General features: G+C 42.1%; 1 protein-coding gene across 7 annotated transcripts in view; it reads left to right on the forward strand.

The window, feature by feature from the left end:
- FAM135A (family with sequence similarity 135 member A) overlaps positions 1-27,209 on the forward strand; it is a 134,476-nt gene that overhangs the window by 40,771 nt on the left and 66,496 nt on the right. For 5 of the 7 annotated variants that reach the window (XM_025186756.3, XM_006127228.5, XM_014575568.4 and 2 more), the window contains 7 exons: positions 2,404-2,483; positions 14,403-14,542; positions 15,052-15,122; positions 17,632-17,805; positions 19,708-19,834; positions 21,364-21,517; positions 25,586-25,663. In XM_025186756.3, the coding sequence (XP_025042541.1) occupies positions 2,404-2,483; positions 14,403-14,542; positions 15,052-15,122; positions 17,632-17,805; positions 19,708-19,834; positions 21,364-21,517; positions 25,586-25,663 (824 nt within the window). Of the gene's footprint in view, positions 1-2,403; positions 2,484-11,060; positions 11,192-14,402; positions 14,543-15,051; positions 15,123-17,631; positions 17,806-19,707; positions 19,835-21,363; positions 21,518-25,585; positions 25,664-27,209 lie in introns of those variants that run through there. The other 2 variants (XM_075923711.2, XM_025186759.3) reach the window with 2 other exon arrangements.

Consider the following 27,209-nt stretch of genomic DNA (forward strand, 5'->3'; position numbering starts at 1 on the left):
GTTTAAGATAATAGCCTTTGATGAAGTCAGCAGAGAGTTGGTTGACTGTGGTATGCCACCTCATCTTGCTTTAACTGAAATCATTATTACCATTATGAGATGATGCAAAGTCACAGTTGATCCAAGAAGTTTCTATATTAGCATGCTTCCTACTGGATTTCTGTTGAAGAGTTCTATTTTAGTTAAGCGGTCTTCTCAGTTCCTTTATAGTGATAGAATGAGATGTTGGATATCTAATTTAAATATTTTGCATGTATTGAATGAAAAATTATCATACTTAACTCATACTTGACAGTCATTTCTTTGAGTATTTAATTTTGATAGCTGTTTTTGGACAGCTTCAATGTAGATTTCTGAAAAATTGCAAAGCTGGTAAATGTAATATGGGTTATGTTTTATCACATTTTTAAATGGTGATATTCTGCATTATGCAAATTCTTCAGAGCAAGGATGATCTCCCTTCTGTCTCTTCTACAAACATTGAGCACATTATTAGCATTAACTGCGTCTTACAACAATTGACTGTTTATCCCACAATTTTGGCCAAAAAGAAGCTTTCTTGTAACATAGTTTTGTGTAAAGGTTCAAATTTAGAATGGATTTTAGTTACCTAGTTCTTTCTTACATTACTTACAGTAGTACCCAGAGGTACCTGTTGTGTTGAGTTTTGGTGATGGCATTTCAAAAGATATGTAGTAGAAATAGAGGTGGATAGGTGACTAAAATGAGTCACATGAAATTGACATGATTATTTATGACTGCTTCGTTTAGAGAAGAAATGAATACGCGGAGTATACAGTAATGAATGAAATATAAGTGATAAACTATTCACTTCTAACTGTACTTTATCATAATATGAGAATGTAGGGTCTGTGTGAAATTGGAAGGAAGCTAATTTAAAAGGATACACGTAAATTCTTTACATAACCTGTGGAACTCATTTCCATAAAATATTAGGCTTAGTCGATACTTACACAAAGATTGATGCTCCGAAGCTCAATCTTTTAGAGTTTGATTTTAGTGGGTCTAATAAGGACCCACTAAATCAAACGCCGAGGGTGCCCCCATCAACCTCAGTTATCCACAGGTTGTGAGGAGTAAGGGAAGTCGATGAGAGAGTTTCTCCTGTTGACCTCCCACTGTGGGGCCACTCCCAAAATTTGGTTTAATGTCAACTCTAGCTATGCAATTCTTGTAGCTGAAGTTTCATATCTTAAATTGAATTTCTCCCCCAATGTAGAGCTGGCCTTAGTGAGACTGAACTTAGTGGGATTCAAAAACTTGATTAGACACTGATATGGGCAATCAGAAATTCTCCATTACATTAGATGAGATTTTTTCTAAATTAGAAAGGAATAATTTTTATGCCTCTGAGATTTTATGAAGATGCTTCTGCTATGGCATGTTATTCCTGTCCCCTGCAGAGCTTCTTATACCTTCCTGAGAAGTATCTGGTCCTAGGGTTGGAATACTAGCCTAGGCAGAGGATCCGGTTGAATGCAGTGTAACAGTTCCCACGTCATGAGCTATACAAACACAGATATAGACACATTTCTATGAGAGATTATAACCTGATGATGAGCAGGTCTAAAAGTAAAACCTCTCTTCACACCAGCCTTTCCAAGATGATGAAAATAAGGAGTAGACAGAATAGTGATCATGTACTTTTAGACTCTTATGTCTCAGGGATGAGATCATTAGGAGTTCAGTAGATTAAAAGAAATATCAATGATACGTTTTCTTGAGCTGTGGGTGGGTTATTGTTTTTTTTGTGACCAAAACCTAAATCAGTATTAATAAGGAATTGGAAGGGCACTAATAAAATAAGGAAGAGAATCTCAGAAGATGAAATTGTATAATTTAGGCTTCAGAGGGTATTTGAATTTTAGACATATCCTTACAGTTAATGATGGGTAATCATGTGGAAAGTAAAAGAAAGTTACAATTGTAACCTAATCTTTGGAATTCTCTCTCCAGCCCACCTCTCACTTATAAAAGTATGAAACATGAAGAAGGTCATGAAAGGAAAATATGTATTTAGTATTAGAATTTTTGTATCTCTGTCAGGAGTGCTGACAGCCTCTGCATGTCCCTGAACAAGGAGTGGAGGGCTCCTACTCCTGGAAGGGGTTGGACCAGGGAAGCCAACCCGCAGCAATGCCCAGAACACACCATGCCAGCTCCCAGGAAGCCTTCTGTGGTGCATGCTCCCCTCTAGTTTTTAGCGCTGCCCGGAGTGTGCAGCATGGTGCTCCGGAAGCAATTTTAAAGAACCCCCAAGGCAACTACCACTTTTGTCCCCTCATTGGTGGGCCTGGTCTCTATATATGCGTATTGGTAAATATATGAGAATGACTATTTATTTTATAGTTTGCAAATGAAATTATTGGTCTCTTTCTTTAGTTTTTACCAGATTCGTGCATCAATGAAAATTCCTCCAAGAGTTCCACACAAATTAGAAGCTAGCTTGTTACGTGTTACAGGTAAGTACAGGAATTTTTACAGTGAATGTAGTCTGATTTGACTATATTAATTAAGACAACACTACCAGGATTTTAGGTGTGGAATCTTCCTTTAAATTATTATAAGACAGCTGTTGGCAATGCTTCATGTTTCACATTTTGTAATATAAAAAAAAATCTGTAAGAATAACTGAGAATAAAGTTTCTTTTTTGTGCTGACCTATGTATATTATCTGCCTTGTTTATCTTCATAGAACTATTCACTGAAGCTGATTATACTCTTTATTACTAGAAATGTCACAGAAGAAACAAAAAAAACAGCTTGACTTTCAGATTTAATGTTATCATGAGCTTTCGTGGGCACAACCCACTTATTCAGATGACAGGAGTGTTGGAAGTCCAGATCCAAGAATAAATAAGGGAACGGGGGGGGGGGACGGGAGGAGGAGAAGGGAAAAAAAGTGGAGAGGAGGAAGAAAAAAGAGACGGTGAGTAGATAAGCTTCAGAGGGATAGCCTAGTTAGTCTGTAACAGAAAAAACTTAAAAAACAACAACTACTCTAGTAGCACCTTCAAGACTAAATAGTTAAAAGAGGCTAATAAGAACCATTATTATAAGTTTGCACCAACACCAGATTCTACACAGACATCAAGAACCGTTAGCAGCTTTGGTTGGTTGGTTGGTTAAGTTATTAAGGTGTTGAAGATAATGTGCGAGCCATCTGATATCCCAGTTCATACTATTTGAATAAGAATTAAACTTGTAAATGAAGTTAAATTCTAACCCTTCTCTGTGTATTTGGCTTGTGGAATTGGTCTGAAACAAAACAGCAACTTGGAGTTCCATTAATGAGTGTCCAGGAAGATTAAAGTGTTCTCCAGCAGGTTTTTGTGTATTGACTTTTTGGATATCTGATTTGTGTCCATTAATTCTTTCTCGTAGAGACTGTCCAGTTTGGCCAATATACATGGCAGTGGGGCATCGCTGGCATTTGATGGCATAGATCACATTAGTGGATGTGCGGTTAAATGAGCCTTTGATTTGGTGGCTGATGTGGTTGGGTCCAATTATGAAATCACTTATGTAGATGTGTGGGCAGAGTTGGCACTGGGGCTTATTGCAGGGGTGGGTTCCTGGATGATTATGATGGAGGTATGTTGCGTGGTTACTGGAAAGAATTTGTTTGAGGTTAGGGGGTTGTCTGTAGGTGAGGATTGGCCTTTCCCCCAAGGCCTCCAAGAGTGATGGGTCATTTTTCAGGATAGGTCGTAGACTGTTGTTTTCTCTTGGGACCTGTCTTGAAGTAGTTCCTGTCTGGGTACTTTTTGGCTCTGTTAATCTGTTTTTTCACTTCTCTGGCTGGGTATTTCAATTTTAAGAATGCTCTATATAGATCCTGTAAGTGTTTGTCTCTGCCTGTAGGATTTGGAGCAAATCCGGTTGTATCATAGGGCTTGGCTGTATATAGTAGATTGAGAAATGTGTCTGGGATGGAAGCCAGGGGATGAAGGTAAGTGTAGCGGTCGTAGGTTTCCAGTATATAGTGGTGGAAATTTGTCCCTAATTTAATTGTACTGTAGTGTCAAGGAAGTGGATTTCTCATGTGGACTGATCCAGGCTGAGGTTGATGGTGGGGTGGAAGTTGTTGAAATCCCTGTGAAATTCTTCAAGAGTCTCTTTCCTGTGGGTCCATATGATTAAGATGTTATCTACATTGTGGAGGTAGAGTAAGGTTGTTAGGTGGCGAAAGTTGAGGAAACGTTCAAGGTCAGCCATAAAGATGTTGGTATATTGTGGTGCCATACGGGTGCCCGTGGCTGTGCTGCTGACTGGAAGATACAAATTGTCTCCGAATTGGAAGTAGTTGTAGATGAGGACAAAGTCGCAGAGCTGTGTAATCAGGTGTGCTGCGCTGTCATCTTATATCAAATTTCTGTTCCTCATATATGTTCTTAATGGGTGATTTGACCAGAGTATAGAAGTCTGTTGACGAGTTAAATAAATTGAAGTCTTTGAGTGTGTCACTGTAAGGCAGGTTCTCTAACCTTTCTGAGCTATTCTCATGGCACTTATCTGAACCATCTCCAATTTACCAACATCCTTCATGAATTTTGTATACTATATTCCACTAGCAATAACTCCAGTAGTTGTGAAGACAAAGGTAATATATTTGTAGTGCTTCTTGAGCTTTCCTAGTAGTCAAAGATTACATTAGCCTTTTTAGCCACAGCATCTTGCTGGGAGTTCATGTTCAGCAGATTATCCTCATAACCCCTAGAGTTGCTGTTTCCCCTCATAATCGCTAAGCTACGTCTAGACTGGCATGATTTTCCGCAAATACATTTAATGGAAAAGTTTTCCATTAAAAGCATTTGTGGAAAAGAGCGTCTAGATTGGCACGGACGCTTTTCCGCAAAAGCACTTTTGGTGGAAAAGCGTCCGTGCCAATCTAGATACGCTTTTCCGCAAAAAAGCCCCAATCGCCATTTTCGTGATCGGGGCTTTTTTGTGCAAAACAAATCTGAGCTGTCTACACGGGCCCTTTTGTGCAAAAGGACTTTTGCCTGAACAGGAGCAGCATAGTATTTCCGCAAGAAGCACTGATTTCAGACAGTAGGAAGTCAGTGTTCTTGCGGAAATTCAAGCGGCCAGTGTAGACAGCTGGCAAGTTTTTCCGGAAAAACGTGCCAGTCTAGACGCAGCCCTAGAGTATACTATAAGCCACAGTTATAGTATAAAGGACTAAGTGCCTGATCTTATATTTGGCTGTGTTGAAATGTACTTGTGCTTGTCTTACTTAGCGAGACAGATCTGTATCAATGACTTGTTCTTGCCACTTCTCCAATCTTTGTGTTATATGCACACTTTTTTATCAGATTTTATATGTTCTTCTAGATCTGTGGTCCCCAACCTTTTATGCCCAAAATCCCTTTCTGAATTTAAGATCAACTCAAAATCTATCCAGCTCCTTCCCTGAGGCCCAATCTCTCATCAAAGCCCCACCCACTCATTCCACCCCCCTTTCTCTATAGCTCAGTCTCCCCACACTCACTCACTTTTACTGGGCTGAGGCAGGGGGTTGAGTGTTGGAGGGCGGGGTGCAGGAGGGAGTATGGGTACTGGTGCTCAGAGGGGAGCTCAGGGATAAGGTTTTGATACAGGAGGGGATGCAGGGTGCTGGCTCTGGGAGAGTGGTCAGGTTGAGATAGTAGTTTGTGGTGCTGGTTCTGGGATGGGGGATCGTGAAGCAGAAGGGAATGTGGTGTGCTGGCTCTGGTAGGGGGTAAATTAGATCTTCTGAATTTCCATTGTTTAAAGCAAATTAATTAGCTTCTCAAACAAAGAGATCAGGCTGGTGTCATATGATCTACTGTGTTGTATTTTATCCCAATTTACTGTCATCCTCTGTTTCCTTAACTACTTTCTCTTTCAAAATTTGTTGGAAGACCTTGCATATAATTGAGGTCCAACTAATGAGCATGTAGTTTCCTGGATTGCTTTTTTCTCCTTCCTTAAAAATAGATACTATATTAACGAATTTCCAGTCATAGCATCTGTCCCTTATAGATGAATTAAAGGTCCTTGCTATTGGACTTGAAATTTCATGCACCAGTTCCTTTAATATTCTTGGATAGAGATTATCCTGGTCCCCAGATTTCTGTCTCATTAAACTATTTGAGTTCGACTTCCACTTCACATGTGGCAATTTCTACTTTCATATCCTCATTTCAATTTGTTACCCTGCCTTTACCCCTAAGTTCCTTATTACTCCTCTTAAAAACTGACAAAATATTTATTTAGGTATTTAAAAATCAGTGCTTAGTGGTCATTTTGTTGGTGTTTTCTTCTTATTTATGTAGTGGTAGAAGCTTTTGCTGTTGGTTTTTGTTTTCTTTATGAGGGTTGAACTCTGCTTGGCTTTAGGCACTTTCTCTGCACTTTCTACTACACAAAGTTAGTTTTCTTTGCTGATCCTGTCCATTTTCCATTCCTTGTGGGCTTTCTGTTTTCTCTTAATAACCTGTTTGAAATGCTTGCCCATCCAGCTTGGTTTGCAATTGTTCTCTACAAGTTTTTCCCCTTGCTTGGGGCACAGGCTTCAGATAACTTCTGTAGGTTTATCTTAAATTAATTCCAAGCCTTCTCCAGATTCAGATCCTTGAGTTCTTCAGGCCAGTCCACTTCACTATATTCCCTTTACAAAAAATAAGTTTACCCTGTGTACAGGCAGTCCCCGGGTTACGTACAAGATAGGGACTATAGGTTTGTTCTTAAGTTGAATTTGTATGTAAGTCAGAACTGGCTCCAGATTCAGCCGCTGCTGCTGCAGTGGACCAGGGGCTGACTACAGGAAGCTGGAGGCAGAATTGCTCTGCCCCCAGCTTCCTGGAATCAGCCACTGATCAGTTTCAACAGCGGCTGAATCTCAAGCCTGGGACAGAACAGCTGGGCTGCCAGGTAGGTCCCTGCAGGACCAAGCCGGCAGCACCCCAGCTGCTCTACCCCAGGATCCACAACAAAAGCCTGGTCTGCTGGGGGGGGGGGTAGGGGGTAGGGTCGGGGCGAGAGAGTCCCGTTCGTAAGTGCGGAGTAACTCGGGGACTGCCTGTATATCAAGAACCCTTGTTCCAGACATATTTTTTAATCCTTCAATTTGGTTTAAACTGAATTAGCTTAGGATCACTTGTCCCATGAACTGCCTTCTCCAACCAATTTTTCTGTGAAGTCCTTGCTACTTACCAATACTTAATCTAAAATGGCATCTTGTTGGTTCAGTGACTGTTTGATTTAAAAAAATCATTCAGCTGTCACATCTAGAAATATTTAGGTCCTATAATTATTAGTAATGCTTGTCCTCCAATTCATATTGGGCGAATTAAAGTCTCCAATAATAACACAATTCCTATTACAGGTTGAACTTGACTACTCGCTCCCAGCCGCGTTGGTGCCTCTGTATCAGAGCAGGAAAGCAGAGAGGAAACTGGAGCCGGTGCTGGGAGGAGCTGGCTTAATTTGTATTTAAAAATACAAATTACATAAGAACTTATAAATTGTACTGAGTACACGATTAGTCAGTTACCTGCCTCTTAACATCCTTAGATTTGAACCTCTCTAGTCCAGCACCCTTGAGATCTGTCTGGTGCCGAATGAGAGAATTTGCCAAACCATAGGAGGTCAATATTGCTTGGCTGCATTACCAACACTTGCACTGCTTACTGGGCTCTTAGAAGACATGTAGGGGTAAATTAGAGCTAAACAGCACACAACATTGAGACCCAATTGGCTATAAACAAACTTTATGGGTCTGCAGGAAACTTGGCCACACCCATGGTAAGTGTACATCTGGCTAACTAAAATCATTCTGGAGCACGGATGTTGCCAGACTAGAGAGTGCCACACTAGCGAGTTTCAACCTGTAGTATATATGTCAATAAAAATATTAAAGAAGTCTCTGCATATAATCAAATCATATCCTGGGATCAGCAGTGGCACCAAGCACTATCCCAATGAAACTATTTTCCAAAGTGATTTTGACCCAAACAGAATTCTGTTATCCATCCATTACCTCTAATTAATTTCCAGTTTATCTCATCATTAACATATAATGGCTACTACACCCCTTTTTCTTTTATTTCTGTCTTTGCTGAACAACACATACACTTCAGTACCTGTGCTCCTGTTATGACAACTATTCCACCATGATTCTGTTAATCCTATAAAATCTAGTTTCACTTCCTGCACAAGTCATTCTAGTTCTTCTATTTTGTAGCCTAGAGTCCTTGTATTGGTGTACAAACACATTAGTTATTTCTGCTTGGCTTCACCCGGATCCGTCACCCATCTCTTCAGTTGGTGTCTGTTTTCCTCTACTCTGTTGCTCCTTTTTCCTTTGCCAGTTACTTCAACTGCAATTTTTTTACAATTGGCTGCTTTTTGTGTACAGGCAGTCCCCGGGTTCCGCGGATCCGACTTATGTCGGATCCGTACTTACGAAGGGTGCTTTTCTCGCCCCGGAGTACGCGGTCAGCGGGAACGCCCAGACGCGCCGCGGTCCCACCGCCTGCGTCCTCTGGGGTGAGAAAAGCTGCTCCGTGTCTCCCTGGTCTGCTGGGGGGGGGGAGCCCCCAGCAGACCAGGGAGACGCGGAGCAAAGCCGCGGAAGACCCGGGCGGCGGGACCGTGGCGCGTCTCAGTCCCGCCGCCCGCGTATCCCTGGTCTGCTGGGGGGGAGGGGCGCAGCTAGTGCGCCCTCCCCCCCCCCACAGCAGACCAGGGTTTTCTCACGGACGCCTATGGTAGAGCAGCTGGGGCGCTGCCGGTTGGTCCCGCAGTGCCGCTCCTCGGCGCTACTAGACCAACCCGGCAGCACCCCAGCTGCTCTGCTCCAGGCGTCCCCAAGTCAGCCGCTGCTGAAACTGACCAGTGGCTGACTACAGGAAGCCTGAGGCAGGGTTTCTCTGCCCCGAGCTTCCTGGAATCAGCCGCTGATCAGTTTCAGCAGCAGCTGACTTGGCGACACCTGGGGTAGAGCAGCTGGGGTGCTGCCGGGTTGGTCCCCGCAGAGCCGAGGTGCGGTGCTGCGGGGACCTACCCAGCAGCGCCCCAGCTGCTCTGTCCCAGGCGTCCAGATTCAGCTGCTGTTGAAACTGATCAGCGGCTGATTCCAGGAAGCTCGGGGCAGAGAAACCCTGCCTCAGGCTTCCTGTAGTCAGCCACTGGTCAGTTTCAGCAGCGGCTGAATCTGGATGCCAGTTCCGACTTACGTACAAATTCAACTTAGGGACTGTAGGTTTGTTCTTATCTTGTACGTAACCCGGTGACTGCCTGTATTCCTTCTTTTCTGAGCACCCAACATGTAACGTGTGGGGTGTGGTTTTCAGAAGTATAGAGGACTGATAGCTGGGGATGTGAATGGGTAGGCTTATTGGTTAATTTATTTGACTACTCACATTCCTTCCCCCCCTCCCGCTGCTGTCTCTGTATCAAAAGCAGGTACTGGGGGGAGCTGCCCAGTTCTCCTCAGCATTGGCTCCACGGTGCCACCTCCCCTTCCTGCACTGCAGTCTCTATCAGAGGCAGCAGCGGGGGGAAGAACACCATTGTGTTCTTCAACCACTGATATTATCCAATGAAGTTCAAAGAAAATAAAAACAAAATTCAACAATCCTACTCCATAACAGCACAGTGGGTACTAATTAAGTTTGCACAAGCAACCGTTCTGGTATTTCCTGACTTTACAACTTTAACATTCTTTTAATTAATATTTTTGAACAAAATACTATAGAAGTGCCCAAGGACCTCTGTCAAGCCTGAGACTCATACTGAGAATACTGCATTATACACACATGGAAATACACATTTCGTTGGGATTGGTCCTTGGGCAGGGAGCTGGACTTGATGACCTCCTGCTCTATGATTCTATGATTCTATTTCCTTCGTTTTAGAGTTTATACTCTAAGACCAGTTGTTATATAAAGAATGTATGAAAACTAGGAAAGAGATAACCATATGCTGCTTGAAATTGTTGTAACATTTATAAGTGCCTGCTATCCCAGTCTAGTAAACCCAGACATTTCTAGTTCAGACCCTCCTGTTATAAGGAAATTTCTTATTGTTTTGTGGAGAAGATTAAACAGATTAGAGATGGGCTGTCTGCTTCCATGGTGCAAGAATGAATGAATTCTCCCCTGATTTTGTTCAGTGGTTCTGTATGTTGACCTTTCAGTCACTCCCTCTCTGAAGCTGCATAAGCCACAGGAATTAGTCCACTTGTGTCTATCTAAGGTTGTTGAGAGAGTAGTCTGAAGAGTCTAGATCAGGGGTGGGCAATAATTTTTGGTGGAGGGAGGCACTCCAAGATTTTGGTAAGTGGTCAAGGGCCGCACTTTTCTGTAGAGGGGGGTGCAAGATCTAGGTTGGAGGTTGCGTTCAGAATAGTGCATGGGGACTGGGGTGCAGGAGACAGTGTGGGGTCTGAGAGGGTGTTTGGGTGAAGGAGGGGTTGTGACCTGGGTCAGGGGATTGGGGTATAGGGTCAGGGCAGGAGTTTGGGTGCAGGAGAGGATTCTGGCCTGGTGGAGGGGTGTAGGAGGGGGTACAGGGTCTGGGAGAGAGTTGTTTCCTGGGGCAGAGGGTGCACAGAGTTTGAATGGTGATCTGGGGGAGGGAGTTGGGATGCAGGAGGGGATGGGGTGCCAGAGGCAGGCATTGGCTGGGAGTTTACCTAAGTGTCTCGCCCCAAGATATTTTTTGCTTAATATCTGTGGGGGTCCTTTTTTTCAACAATTTTTCTCCAGTGTTTTTTTGGGGCGGGAGGGAGAGGGAAAGTGTTTGGTATTTTTGGTTAAACCATCTGGCAGCCCTAGAATCAGCTGGAAAGGACTCTTCACAGGAATATGTGTTTGTAATAGAATGGCTTGCTTGTGGCCTGGAGAACTTGGGGCTAAGACAGCCCTGATTGCAAGATGAGCCTCACTGAAGAGGAATCGGGATTCCAATAGAAAAGGTATCAGAAAGCTCATACTAAGCTGCAGAAGTTCAGGAGAAATCTCTTTTAGCAGGGAGGCCCGAGAGTGACCCTGCACAAGGAGCAGGGCAGAGACTGCAAAGACCCATCTGAAAAAGCCTTTGGAGAGGGACAGCTTCCATACAGGAAGTAATGGGAAAGAGACAAACTTTCAGGGAGAGAGAAGACTATGCCCGACTGCAGTGGGTGAAGACTTCATGAGTATGTGTTTTGCTTAAAAAGACTTTGTCATAGATTAATAAGGGAGGGAGATTGAACTAGGCTTGGAGTTGGAGGGCCCCATTGTACATGATGACTAAATGAGATCCTTTATGGGGATTATTTGAATTACTTTTTTCAACTGTGAGTTTTTAAAAGGGTCCTGAAGAGATGGGACAGCCACAGAGGGGTAGGGCTGGGGCTGGGGCTGGGCCTGGAAAGCAACTTTGGGCCAACAAGGGTGTAAGTTTTCATGGTATTACATTGTATGTTCATGTGTGAACTTTAAATTTCTTCTTGACTGACTGCTGGTCTGCCTTGAGAGAATGTATCCTTTGTCATCACCAAATTGATGTAAGCTTAGTGCATTCTCACCATTGTTCTATACCATCTTGTGCAGCCTATAGAAGAGACGAGATTTGGGAAGCTGTGTAAAGCTGAAAATGTTATTGTGAAATCATTGTCAATTGTATCTATCGCTTGGGATAGATAGGATGCAGCCAGTATACTTATTTAGTCCAAAAGGCATGCAGAGAGCTTGCAGGATAGGAGTTGGAGGACTTGAATTTGAGGTGGTTAGAACTCAGAGCAGCCATTTAACCTGAGTATGTAGGCATAAATACTCCAATGAGTAGTGTGACCATATTTCTGTATGTACAATTCGGGACACAAGGGGGGGGGCTGGTGGTGCTTGGGGCTTCAGCCCACAGTTCTGGGGACGGGGCATCGGCACTCAGGGCTTCAACCCTGCAGTGGTGGGGGGAGGACCAGGAAAGCTGCCAGTACTCAGGGCCCCCACAATGGAGGGGAGGAGGAGCCACCAATGCTTAGGGCTCCTGCCCCACAATAGAGGAAGGAGGAAATGGGATAAGGTGGGGGCCACCTAGGAACGGGGCTGAGCTCTGGGGCGGGGTCTGCCTGAGAATGAGGTTTTGGCCCTGCAATGGGTCCTCCTGGGAATGAGGCTTCAGACCCCCGGCGACGGTTATGTGGGAACTGGGCTCAGCCCTGTGGTGGGAGGCTGCCTGGAAACAGGGCTTCAGCCCTGTGGCATGGGTTACCTGAGAACAGGGCTGAACCCCATGGCAGCAAAAGGGCTTCAGTCTGGTGGCGAGGTCTGCCTGGGAAAGGGGCTGCAGCCAGCAGTGGGGACACCAGAGAAAGGGGTTTCAGCCCTGGGAGGGAAGAGCTGATGGTCTGGACTTCAGTCCCATATTCTAGAAAGGCTGTCAGACTTTCCCCCTTCTTTAGGGTGCACAAGGAGAGAAGACACTATATCTGGTTACCCTACACCTGGTTTCTTTCTGTGTTTTTCCCCTCTGTACCCTGTCTGACTCCAGACACCACATGCTTTACCACCAGCCGCTAATAGGAGGCTGCTGCAGCTGTGCTGACTGGGGTATTCAAGGACCAGCAGAGGGCATGCAAGTACAGGCCATTTTTAAAAAAAAGTTGGGATGCTTGGAAGATGTCTTAAATATAGGGCAGTCCCGGTAAAAACAGGATGGATGGGCACCCTCCCAGTGAGCTAATACTTGTATATGTTTCAGCTTCCTGATAAAATGCAAAACTATAATGTTATGAGGGTTATAAAAGAGCGTTGTTTGCCATACTCACACAGTACAGAAGTGAAAACATGTTTTAGGATATTGCCCTGTCTATCCATTGAGGGTTGTCCCTTATTGCACAGTAATGATCTTATTGCTATTTGTCCTGCTCTAATTTTAAGTATATTCCCTTGGTCATTATTCAATAGGTTAATGCATTTCACTGTCAGTAAATATTTGCTTTTAAAATTGTATCTCATTTACTCCTACTTAAACCCTTTCTATCATAATGGATGAATTCTCTATATTCTGGTGTTTACACTCTTTAAATATTTGTAGCTATTACTCAACTTTTAAAATCTTTCCTTTGAAGTTGGTCTCTCTCCTTCTCTAACCATTCTTGCCATATTTCTGTACACTCATTTTCTTCAATACATCCTGTGTTTAAAGTAAATGTGCCATATTGAACAGATATACAGGCAGTCCCCGGGTTACATGGATCCGACTTACATCAGATCCCTACTTACAGACAGGGTGAGGCAACCCCACACTAGCTGCTTCCCCCCAGCAGACCAGGGAGACGCAAAGCTAGCGCCCCCCCCCTCCCCCACAACAGACCAGGGAGATGCGGAGCGGCTTTTCTCAGCAGACACCTCAGCTTGAGAATAAAGGACTGAGGGAAGTGAGGTGTGGGAGAATAAAACTGAGCTCTGGAGAAATGTTTGGCTAGAGTTTCCCCTACAATATGTACCAGTTCTGACTTACATACAAATTCAACTTAAGAACAAACCTACAGTCCCTATCTTGTACGTAACCCGGGGACTGCCTGTAAAGGTTGGATGCTATGTAATGCAAAGAGAGTGATATGCACAGTATTGGAATCAAGATGACCTATGTTCTATTTCCAGATCATCCACTGATTCACTCAGTGACTTGGTCAAGTCAGTTTTGCCAATTCTGAAATGCAAGTAATATGCAACAATCTGGCAGGATGTTGAGATGACTGATTTCATAGATTCTACAAATCTCTATGTGTTTACTATCATAACATTTCATAACCTTACTTGGTTTATTAATTAGGCAAAAATAGGTTAGTGCCCTCAGTCTATTATGTTTTTGAGTAGTAGTGCATACTTTTATGTGATTTGAAAATTTTACGGTAGTCTTTGTTTGATCTCCAATAATACTAACACAAAAAATGAGACTATTGGGTCTCATGTGGGAACAAAGAAGCAATAATATATTAGCAGTTTAGAAAACATTTAACTGTTCCGTTCTCACTTTAAAACCCTCCTGAAGAATCACTTTTAAAGTAGTGCCCCAAGAAGTGAGTCAACAATATACTTGCATGTTACATTTAAATATTTATGTGTGCATGAATACAATATCTCTGAAAAAAAAAACCCTGACTGCACTGTGGTACCTCTTTGCTCAGTAACTTGAATCTGATTGCTATAGCCCCCCTGTTCTTCCATCAGTCTCTCATCTCCATGGTTTTATTGCATCATAATCTGAAATTAGGTAGAAATTCTTAGAGATTGGGACCTTGGCTTCTAGTACTCATTTGGATGCTGTAAAATTATAATAGATTCCAAAGTAGAGCAAAAGAATATTTTCATTATCTGCACTGGTTTCTGCTAAAACTTCTCTCTCTGCTTGATTTTCAGGTGCTGATCTTGCCTTTCCAGCTTCAGTCCATGACAGTGTAATCTGCAGTAAAACATTTCAAATTCTTTACAAAAATGAGGAAGTCTCTGTGAATGATGTTATGATCTTCAAAATTAAAATGCTTTTAGATGAACGGAAGGTAATCTGGCATTCAAGTATATTTATCTATTCATATACAGATGGAAACTCTCTAAACCGGGACTCCGGTTTGGCAACATCCATGGTCCAGCACACATTTTGCAGGACCAGAGAGTCCCAATGGAGGGCCAGCAGCAGGGAGCTCTGCAGGGCTGGCGGGGCAGTGGGTTGCCCACAGCAAGCCACAGGTAGAGCCACTATGTACACAGCAATAGGGCTGCCAAGCAGGGTCAGGAGCTCTGGCATGTTGCTTCCTGGTGAGGCCAGAAGGGCTGATGGGCTGGCAGCAGGTGGAGAGCCAGCTGGGATGCTGGCGACTGTGCCAGGACTGGGTGAGGTTGGAGGTAGGGGGGTTTAAAATGACCTCCCTTTGTCTGGCAAAATCCCTCATCCGAGACTGATCAGATCCTGAAGGTGCTGGACCAGGAAGGTCCAACCTGTACTTCATAATCTTAAGGTATAATTTGCAAAATACTGAACATAATTGCCATATTTTTAACTCCTTTTCAGATTGAAGAATCCCTCAATGAAATGAATTTCTTGCTATCCTTAGATCTGCATTTCACAGACACAGATTATTCGTAAGTTTAAAAATAATACATATAATACATGCTTGTTAATCTTTCCATTTTAAACAAACAGCTAAAACTATCATATATATACAAAATATTGTTATTACACAAAATATTTATAAAATCTAAAATGTTTAGTTTATTTTAAATTAGCTATTCCTATATTAGAAATTTATTTGCTTGGGCAGAAAAATCTGGTAAATCTCTTGAAACTGCTTGTGGGTTTAGGAGAGAAGTCTTGTTTACCAATTTATCCTGCTGTACCCTTTTAGAGATGTAAATGGACAACAGTTTACCTAGTAAACATCGCCCTTACCGAGTGCTGCTTACTCGTAACTGGCTAATCAGTCCCTAAGCTGGTTGGAGCAGCTTTTGCCTGCAGCATGCTGTGGGTGGGGGCCACTCCAGCCCGGCCAGGCTTACCGCAGTGTGCTGTGGGCGGAGAACTGCTCCAGCCCAACCAGGCCTGCCGCAGCATGCAGTGGCGTCAGGCAGTTACAGCCTGACTGGGCCCACTGCAGCGTGCTGTGTTTGGGAGGCTGATCCTGAGTAAGTGGACCCATGGCAGCATGCCATGGGTGGGGAGGAGCAGGGTGCACTTCAGCCTGGCCAGATTCACCACGCCATGGGCCAGGAGTTGGCAGCCTTTGGGGCTGGGAGTCGGCAGCCAAGACCCATGGTTAATCATATACCGATAGAATTTTTGTAAGTTACATGGTTAATATTTCATGGAGGTTAGGTCCATAAAAGGCTATTAGCCAGGGGATAAAATGGTGTCCTTGGCCTCTGTTTGTCAGAGGCTGGAGAGAGATGGCAGAAGACAAATGTCTTCGTGTCTTCGGTCCACCCTCTCTGGGGCACCTGGTGCTGGCCACTGTTGGCAGACAGGATACTGGGCTAGAAGGACCTTTGGTCTGACCCAGTACAGCCGTTCTTATGTTCTTATGTGTGTGTGTAAATATATATTTTACATCCCTCTTCCGAGAAGTAATACAATACAGGCAGTCCCCGGGTTACGTACAAGATAGGGACTGTAGGTTTGTTCTTAAGTTGAAACTGTATGTAAGTCGGAACTGGCGTCAGCCGCTGCTGAAACTGATCAGTTTCAACCATGGCTGAATCTGGACGCCAGTTCTGACTTACATACAGATTCAACTTAAGAAACCCAGGCGTCCCCAAGTCAACTGCTGCTGAAACTGATCAGCGGCTGATTCCAGGAAGCCTGGGACAGAGAAACTCTGCCTCGGGCTTCCTGTAGTCAGCCGCTGGTCAGTTTCAGCAGCGGCTGACTTGGGGACGCCTGGGGCAGAGCAGCTGGGGTGCTGCTGGGTTGCTCCAGTAGCGCGGCTCCTCCACACTACTGGAGCAACCCAGCAGCACCCCAGCTGCTCTGCCTCAGGCTTCCTGATTCAGCCGCTGCTGAAACTGACCAGCAGCGGATGAATCAGGACACCTGGGGCAGAGCAGCTGGGGTGCTGCCGGGTTGGTCCGGAGCGGCGCTGCGGGACCAACCCGGCAGCCCCCAGCTGCTCTACCCCAGGGGTAGGCAAGAAAAGCCTGGTCTGCTGGGGGGGGGCACTAGCTGCACGCCCCCTCCCCCCAGCAGACCAGGGAGACGGGGGTGGCGGGACACCCAAGTCCTTCACGGTTTTGCTCCGTCTCCCTGGTCTGCTGACCTGGGAGATGCAGAGCAAAGCCGCTGAGCACGCGGGCAGCAGGACAGTCCAGGCGCGCCGCGCTGTCCCACTGCTGGCATGCTCCGAGGCTTTGCTCCCCATCTCCCTGGTCTGCTGGTCAGACCAGGGAGACGGGGAGCAAAGCCTTGGAGCATGCCTGCAGCGGGACAGCCCCGGCGCGCTTGAGCTGTCCCCCTGCGGGCGTGCTCCGCGGCTTTGCTCCCTGTCTCCCTGGTCTGCAGGGAGATGGGGAGCAAAGCCTTGGAGCACGCCCGCAGTGGGACAGCCCAGGCGCGCCTGGGCTGTCCCGCCGCCGGCTTCCCCCGAGGCTTTGCAAAGCCGCAGAGGGGCTGGGGCAGGGGCTGGGGCTGCGGGGGAAAGACTCGGCGGGAAGCCGGCCCCTCCGCGGCTTTGCAAAGCCTCGGAGGAAGCCGGCGGCCGGGACAGCCCAGGCACGCCTGGGCTGCCCCGCAGCCCCAGCCCCTCCGCGGCTTTGCTCTGTGTCTTCCTGGTCTGCAGACCAGGGAGACGCGGAGCAGCTTTTCTCTCCCCAGAGTACACGGGCGGCGGGACCACGAGGTCCCGCAGTCCATGTCCTCCAGGGCGAGAAAAGCCCCGTTCGTAACTGCGGATCCGACGTCATTCGGATCCGCGTAAGTCGGGGACTGCCTGTACTATATAGTATAGTAAAACAATACTATATATAATATATTAAAGTTATTGAAGACTAATATTGCTATGGCCTTGTGTTGTTTAAATAATGGATTGCTATTTATGTATTTGGGATTTTATTATTGAATGACTTAAAACATTGTTCCAGTAATTACATTTTTTTTTTAAAGGCCAGATGACCTGAGCACACTGCAACTAATTAGTAGCCGAACTTTAAAGTTGCACTTTAACTTACACCAAGGCCTTCATCACTACGTCAATGTTATGTTTGATTACTTCCACCTCTCTGTCATATCTGTTACAGTCCATGCTTCTTTGGTTGCTCTACACCAGCCACTGATAAGGTAAAATCCTATTAATAAGATGTGATTAATGTATTAGGTTTTTCATTATTGTAACTTGAGAGTTTGGTGAAATGGATGTAAAATATAAAGTTTATGTGCATCATATATTGTGCTTTATGATGTTTTTTAATTAGAATTTGCTTTGGTGATTTTTTTGTTCTAATTAGTACTAAAATAAAAGGAGTGCAGATGATAAAACACACATAACTGCAATAATTAAACACATCTAAGAGGAAACAAGTAGAGAGCAAGCAAATATCGTCCTCTGCTAATGTTCATACAATTTGTAGTTAGAGTGAGGTGATCTTGATTCATTTTATTTGTCCATGCATTGAGCTGATTCTCAGTGACTTGACACAGAACTCTTTTCTGATGCATACACTTTGTACTCCAGAATCTGCTTTCATCTATGTAATATGAACATGGCATAAACAATATACTAGTGTCTTTTTGAGTGTAGAGACAGTCTGAAAAAGGAGCTGAGTTGTGAACTTTCATTGATTAAATAGATTAACTCTGAAGCATAGTGATGACACTATCCACATCAGCTTTAACTATTACATAGATTATCAAAAAATATGCAAGAAAGAAAAGGGATAACCCTGTTATAAGCTTGATCATTGTCTACACTGTGTTATATTCTGATACTTCATTTTGTCCTGAGTGGCGGAGATTGGTTTGTAGTAGGGATGTATGTGGGTAGTTGTGTACTCGACTACTTGATAAGGCTAAGCTTATTGGGTAGTTGAGTTGAGTACTTAACTACTTGCTTCCTCTCTTTGCTGCCGCTGTGCCTTTTATCAGCAGCCCCAGGTGCCGCGAACAGAGGCTGTTCTGGCAACAACCACTGTTCGCAGCAGCTCCGGCTGGCTGTGGGCAAAGGCTGCTGCCAAAGACAGCTCTGTTTGCAGTGGCTGGGGCTGGCTGCAGATGGGCTTCTGCCAGAGAAGCCTCTGCCTGTGGCCAGCCCAGGCTGCCATGAACAGGGGCTGCTGTAAATAGCAGTGTAGACAGTGAAACACTGCTTATGTTAGTAAAGACACACCAGAACTCTGAGTATGTACCCTACATGGCTCTCTGCATACTCAAGCAGTGCCTCTCTTATCTACACATCAAAACTAAGTGTGGTGTTTGGAAAAACAAACAACATTACACTGTAATATTATTGATTTTGTAACTTAAACACAGATTTTTCTTTAAAGTATCTTTTTTGCTTTCCTCCTAAGTCTTCAAATACTTCATGCCAGCTCTTTCTCTTTTTCCGAACTTTTCCTCATGAGTGTCAAGATAGAAAGTACATGGGTAAATGTCAATCTGCAAAACGATATTACAGGAAGATGAATTTTTTATTTAATCAGTGGTGCACAGATTTCATGTATGCTAGTAAAATTGTTTTTGTTTGTATGTATGAGTTTTCAGAGTATCAGGATAATATTCCTTCATGGCACATTTATACTGTACTGGCAAAAAAAAAAAAATTGCTGGTGTGCTGTATGTGCAAATTTTTCCTCCCAATTTTGGCTCTTACAGTGGTGAGTGAATGGAGCGATTTAACTTTATATCTCAACCCAAAGTAATGTGAAAAGAGGCACTAAAACAAAGTAGCAATTTTCATGTTGCTTCAGTCATCATTAAAGTAAAATATTACCATTTCACCCAGAAATATTTTTAAATACTTTTAAAATGTTGATTACTCCAGGTGTACTTTTTAATACTTTGCATGACATTTTAAATAAACAAGCTTTACAAATATAAGACAGTACTCAAAACCAGTAATTACCTGCACATTTTGATTCTCCCTGATTTCAATTACAAATACAAATGTTTTGTGTTAATTATTCAGTTCACTTTGTATTTATAATAAAGTGGATATTCTTCTATATTTTTAAATGATTCTGTCAGCTTTCCTCGTCCAGTGAAGAATACTTGGTTAAACAGGAATGCACCAGCACAGAATAGGGACACTGTGATTCCTACTCTTGAAAGTGTGGTCTTCGGCAATAACTACACAAAGCAATTATCAGCAGATGTAAGAATATAATCAATTGACTATTTTATTTATCATATTTTTTACTTTTATTGAATAATAATTATTTTTTAAGTACAGGTAATCCCCGGGTTATGTCAATCTGACTTACGTCGGACCCCTAGTTACGAACGGGAGGGAGGGGGCGCAGCTAGTGCGGGGTGCCTCCCCCACTGTCACTACCTCCGGCGGCGCGGGGGGTGCTTCCTCCCAGCAGACCAGGGATACACGGAGCGGCTTTTGTCGCTGCGGAGGACGCGGGCGGCGGGACCACGGCGCGTTTCGGCGGTCCCGCCGCCCGCGTCCTCCGTGGCGAGTCCCCAGCAGCTTGTCAGGTGGACTGCTTAAAGGTTCGGGGGCAGCCCACCATGCAGAATGTCCCAGAGGCATGGTTCAATGCTTTTTATGGAGAGTTTTGAAATGATGGAGTTTTGTTCTGAATAGTAACAAAATGTTTGAGAGCCCCTGTTGTTTAACCTTACTAAATAAATAAATACAATTAAAATGAAATAATCAAAAGATTGGCTAACAAATCTGAAACCTCCTCCAGTAAAATTGCTTTTTAGCAGAAAGCTGGTTCATCCACTTTTTCAAGTAATTCCTGTACGAGAGAGCACATACTTAGAAAAAATATAAATGAATAAAATAACCGCGTTTTCCTTGTGCTTTTACCTCAGTACCTAATATGCTGTCAAAATCACAGAATCCATGCATAAGTATCTCTGCATGAAAACACACAAGAGAAATGGGCTTTCATTTTTGCATTAAAGTCATGTACATAGTTAATATAATCCTATATAAATTACTTTGCATCATCTCTTTACATTTGATGGATCCCTTTAAAAAAAACAGGAAAGAAAGGAAAAAAACTACTGGCAATTTGACACCTCTTTATAGTTGGAGTTTGAAGGTGACAGTGGGGGAGGCACCCCGCACTAGCTGCTTTCCCCCAGCAGACCAGGGAGACGCAAACCTAGCGCCTCCCCCTCCCCCCCAGCAGACCAGGGAGACGTGGAGCGGCTTTTCTCAGCAGACACCTCAGCTTGAGAATAAAGGACTGAGGGAAGTGAGGTGTTGGAGAATAAAACTGAGCTCTGAGAAATGTTTGGCTAGAGTTTCCCCTACAATATGTACCAGTTCCGACTTACATACAAATTCAACTTAAGAACAAACCTACAGTCCCTATCTTGTACGTAACCCGAGGACTGCCTGTAATGGTAATGAAGGAAAAATTTCATGAAATGCACTTTACTATGCCTAATGACATGACATAAAGGGAAGAATTTTATCAAAAGTTGTGATGTATTTTTCATGCTCCCTTTTTTGGAAATCTTAAAATATTTAGGGTGTGGTGTTGTGGGTGTGGTATGTGTTTTTTTTGAGATTGCACTTCAGTGGAAATTGTAGACCCATGAACAAGTTTGTTTGAGATAAGTTTGAGATGGAGGATGATGGATAGAAAATAAGTTTTATTTATTCTACTAACTCAATTTCATTGAATGCCATTAATATGTGTATTAATCCTTTTTTAGGGTTGCAGTTTTGTGATTGCAGAATCCTTCCTGAATCACGCCCACAATCTCCACTATACACTTTGTGCCACTTTGCTGCTGGCTTTTAAAGGGTTACACAGCTATTTCATCATGGTAGCAAAAGAGCTTCCCTCCTGTCACCGAATAGAACTGGGTATGCTGAACATAATAAAATAAATCACTTTAATTTTCTATAATAAAATATTTTTCTATCTTCTTGCTGTGTTCCTTAGGCATTTTTCTTCTCCTTTCTTCTAGATTGAAATATAATTAATCTTATACCTTGTACCTATTGTGCATCTTCTGTTTTACTACTGGAGTTGAAATGAGACTTTTAGTAATGATCAAAAAATAATGAAAAACACTGCCATCAGGTTAATAATATTGACAGACTGACTTTACATTACGGTATCTTCCATTATTTACTTGTAACTTTTTCAAATCCATACATTAGTGCTAACATAAGAACAGGTTCCTCTAGCCCACTATGCTGTCTTCTGACAGGGTTCAGTGCCAGATGCCCTGGAAGGAGTGAACAGAACAGGGAATCATCAAGTAATCCCTCTCCTGTCACCCATTCCCAGCCTCTGATAGAGGCTAGAGACACCATTCCTACCCATCCTGGCTAATAGCCATTGATGGACCCAACCTCCATGAATCTTTTGAAGCAAAATACCCCATTCTAAATATTGTGTAATGCCTATGTGCATATGATAAGAAAACATGCTTGTGTATATAAATAAATTTAAAGTTTGATTCTAAGAAATTCTGGAAGTTTTGGTTTGAAAGCAACATCATGGGAATATATGGAGGGGAAAAAAGCTAAAGAAGAAAAGATTTCTAAGACAACTTTTTATTTTTTTTTAAGTCTGGATGCTCTTAAATTGACATAACATTAATTATCTGAGTCTTTGGAAACACAGATTACATTAAGGATTAAATCTGTGTAACAGAGCAGACACTAAGATTAAGCTTAGTTTTGAGAGCAGCCACTTTCTCCTCATGATTAAACTTGAATAATTAGAGAACATATTCCTAATATAAGAGAGACTGCACGGAACTTGATACATTTTATTGACTTTGAAGAAACTCTGGCTAGAGTTTGAATCAGCTACCATTAACAGATGGAGCTATACAAATATTGATTAAAATATAGTTCTAATAATAAACCTTCTACAAGTCCTTCTACAATAAGAATTTACTTTAGTATAGCATTGTCCCATTGGGCTGTGAAAAATCCATACTCCTGAGAGACCTAGCTATACTGACGTAACTCCAGATAGACAGAGCTAAGTCTAGCTCTTGGGGAGGGAGATAACCTATAAGAATAGAAAATCTCTTCCCGTCACTATAGCAATATCTATGCTATAGTATTTTAAATATAGGTGTATTCTAATATTCATGATTAGTACTAAGTTAATGTCTCTTGAGTTATGGATCCAAAAAGATGTCATGGGGTAAAGGGATAACATATTGGCATTCTCAAGGACAACTAGTATTTACATCAAACATGTTTGTGTTGAACATCAGTTTTTTTGGCTTTAAAAATAAAGTGGGTGGAAGGGAATTTTGGAATCTGAATGTGATATGGTTTACCATTTTTACTTCTGTTAATTAGCTTTGTCTTTTAATATTATAAGTTGAGTAATCCGTAGCAATTTATCATGCAGGTCTTGAGACATGAAAACTGTTGGCAAAAATGAAAGAAAATAAATTATGAATATAAGGAATACCCTATAAATGCAGGAGAACCTCAGAGTCATGAACACCAGAGTTACAAACCGACCAGTTAACCCCACACCTCATTTGGAAGCAAAAGTATACAGTCAGGCAGCAGCAGAGACAAAAGAGGAAAAAAAGCCCCCAAATACTTGAGTTAAATGTAAACTAATTACAGGTTGAACATTTGTAATCTGGGATTTCCTGGTCCGGCAACATCTGTCATCCAGCAGTATCACGGAGGTTACAGGGACGGAGAGTCCCAGTGGAGGGCTGTGAGGCTGGGCTCTCCCTGCATCTGGGCTTCCCATTTCCCCACAGGTGGGCTGCCTGGCATGCTGCAGCTGGGCAGCCAGGCACAACCCAGCAAGGCTTCCAGGCAGGGCCAGAAGCCCAGTGTGCCACAGCAGGGCTGCCCGGTAGGGCCAGAATTTGATGCGCCATAGCAAGGCTGCCTGGAGGGGTCAGGAGCCTGGCATTCTGTATGGGGACTGACCAGCAGGGCCAGGAGTGCACCAAGACTGCCTAGAGGAGCCCAGAGCTTGGCATGCCATAGCAGGGCTGCCTGGCAGGACCAGGAGCACAACGGGGCTGCCGAAAGGGGCCAGGAGCTTGGCGTGCAGAGAGCTGGGCTGCAGCTGGGTTACCTGGCATAGCAGGGAAGGAGGTGGGGGGACCAGCAGGCAACAAGGCTGATGGCAAGGGGAAGTCAGCCAGGAGGCCAGCGGCTGGTCCAGGCCTGGCTGGGAACCGGTAGCAGGGAACCAGATATGACCTCCCCTGGTCCAGCAAAATCCCTCATCTGGGACTGGTCAGGTTCCGAGGGTGCTGGACCAGGGAGGTCCAACCTGTAATAAAAAAAGAGGGGGGAGCATTTTTTCTTCTGCGTAGTAAAGTTTTCAAGCTGTACTAATTCAATGGTCAGTTATATATTTGAAAAGAACCATCAAATTTTGTTAGTGTTATAACCATTTAAGAATTATAAAAATCTCTGTTCTTGACTCTGAGGTTCTACTATAATTTATTTGATAGTGTCTTTTTTCTCCATAAAAAATTATGCTAATTAAAGTGCCATTTACACTAGAAACTAGGCTTTCTATTAATCAATAACAGGATTATAGTCACAAGTGCTTATAGTCACAAGTGGCTATATTGTGTGCCAATTACTTGGATCCTCTTCTGGCAGGGAACATCTTTTTATGTCAATTACTTAGCTTTTATCAAGGAAACACCTTAAGTGCCAGATGGTATCTTTGTTTTACTCTTACTGAAAAGATATGCTTAGAATATAAACTTAATTGAATACTCCAGATTGAACTTCTGAATCAATCACTGCTTTTCCTTCAATTTCCTGAACACATTTTATAAAATAAAAAAATATATTATAAAATAGAAACCAGCATCTGAATAATATAGCTCTAAGTATCCAAAGCCCATTGAAGTCAGTGGAAAGGTTCCCATAGTCTTAAGTGAGTAGGGAATCATACTTACTTTCAGAATCTTAATTTACCATGAGATATTGCAAGTCAGAACAGAAATAATCAAAATAATATATTTACTGCTTTGAAAATTAGGACTCATCTTCTATACATGTTATACATTTATTGATGTCATTTTCTGTATTTTTTTTCAGTGTTTGAAGTTTAGTGTGCTGACATCTTTTTTTCTTATCTGATTTTTTTTGTTTATTTTATATTTCATATACCTTGATTTGGACTGTTTATATGATAACAGTGATTAAAGCTGTTTATACAGATACTAACATTGCTAATATTATTCACTTTGCTTCTGAAAAATAACTAATATGGATAGCTAAGAACAAGGACAGCTTTTATTAAAATCTAGCAATTATCAAAGACAATTGTACTTCTGTAAATATCCAAAAACCAAACAACAAAAAAACCCAAACGTGGCAGATTAGATTTTCACATTCTATAATACATGTTTTATTTTTGTCTTCTGTTATTACTCTTTATCTTGAATTTTTACATGGTAAAGTATATTTTATATCTCAGATTTAAATGGGCTTTTTTTGGGGAAAGTCCAAAATCCTTTTTTAAATCTCATAAAAACTATCGCTATCCTTCATGTTAAATATAATGTCTTTATCTTGCTTTAATTTTGTTTATTTTGTTTACTTAATTCTATGATGTACATTTTTATTCATTTAAAAATTTTGATCTATATTTTAAACATAAATTGAATTTGCAACAGCATGTGCAAAAAATTGTTGGACTTGATAAATAACCTTAATTGTGAGCAGCTGATCAATGTTCATTTTAAGAAAACCAAACATTAGAAAATTTCAAAAATAGCTTTGATGTACATCATGAGTAACACCTAATCTAGAAACTTTACTAAAATTTTATGCTTTAATGTTCTGATCTAATTGCACTAATTTCTAGGTTAGCAATAAACTTTCTTACTAACTTTAAGGCAAATAAGCACAGATTGAAAAAAGGAGTGTAGTAACTAGTCATGTGTGTGCAATCCTTATAACTAGCCCAGGCCAGCATGCAGGTCCTTTATGAACGCCTTCTCAGAAGAAAATATCCACGAACCCAGAGAGACGCCTATCTAGGTATGTTTTTAAAGCAGATGATATAAACCATTAGATTTTTATTATTAGTCCAGAGTATTTTTGTTTCAGGTTTAAGCAGGAGCAACACCAAAAAAAACCAAAAAAAACACCTAAAAGGACTTTGTATCAGGGCTGAATGTGTGGCACTTGAGTGAAAATAGTGGCTGGGCTAAATCTAGCACTCTATATCAATGGAATGAGCTACCTCTAAAGATATACTATTGAGTTTCTTTCTGCTTAATTTAACAGAAGTGATTGAATAGTTAAATGGATTCATCTGATTTGAAATCAAGTAACTGACAAAACAAGAATTCCAGTTAGCTTCATTAATTGGTACCTCTTTCTAAATGGTAAAGATGAAGGTATTTTCTTCCTGGGGAGTCTTCCATGTCTCTGCTGAAGTACCCAGACTTGGCTTATTTCTAAACCAACCAGTTCTCAAGTCTTCAATTGCAAATGTCTTTTTCTAAATGTCAGCATTGTTCCATAATTGATCAGGGGAGGCTGACATTGTAGTGATCTCTACCTCAGAGATTTAGTGGAAAGGGGGTAGGGGAGAAGCTGGTCCACCAATCAATTGCAGGAATTTTGCATGACAGTGCAGAGACTTTTAGTAGGCCTAAAAGTTCGGCAAATACGGATATGACAGTGTTTGGACTGGAATTTTGTACTGCTTTTTAACCAACAAACCTGCAAAATCATATCAAATCATTGCGGGATGAACAAATATTTTACCTTATAAGGTGGTCTGATTTGAAAGTTGGTTATATTCAAGAATAGTAGCACAATTGCAGTTTCATCTTTCAATTTGTTCTTCAAAGTATTATAATTGGAGGTGAAAATCAATTTGGGGTTGCTGTTGACACACATGGTAACCCTTCAGCGTGATGATGGTTGAATAAGCCATGTCATCGTTTTATCAAGTAACTGAATGTGCGTGGTCATACAAACAATTGAAAATGATCTCAAATAACAAATTTTCATTTAAGTTTTGAGAAGAGGATAATTATCTTTATCAGCTATTTAGGTTATAGGAGTGTAATTTAATTGTTTTTGCTGTTTTTGCTAGTATTGACAAATTGCATTACTACAAATTGAAAGTTTGATTTCTCAGAATGAAATAGGCTTTTGATTATGTAGATTATTGCTCATTTGTTGTTATTTTGAAACTTTTTTTAAAATAGGTATGATAGTTAAAATTAAATACATTTTACTAAAAATACTTTAAGAAATCTATTAATATAAATTAAGTAAATATTTCTGTCATTCTGTAAATGTGTAAATATAAAGTATATCCATGAGGTTTTGTGTTGACTCACATGTGTCCATGAGATGTATTTCCTCGCTTGCCATGGTCTTATGTGATATTGCAATGTTTCAAAAATGGAATTAACCATATAAAACACAATAAATAATTTAGGGGTATATTCTGCCATCCTTAATCATGCAGCCTGAGGTAAGATGGCAGAATGTTCCCTAAATTAGTGTTTGTATACAGATTTGTTTAGAGGAGTTATCTGGTACAGGTTGAACCTTTCTAGTCTGG

Source organism: Pelodiscus sinensis, chromosome 3, assembly GCF_052426305.1.
Source record: "Pelodiscus sinensis isolate ZL-2025 chromosome 3, ASM5242630v1, whole genome shotgun sequence".
NCBI lineage: Eukaryota > Metazoa > Chordata > Testudines > Trionychidae > Pelodiscus > Pelodiscus sinensis.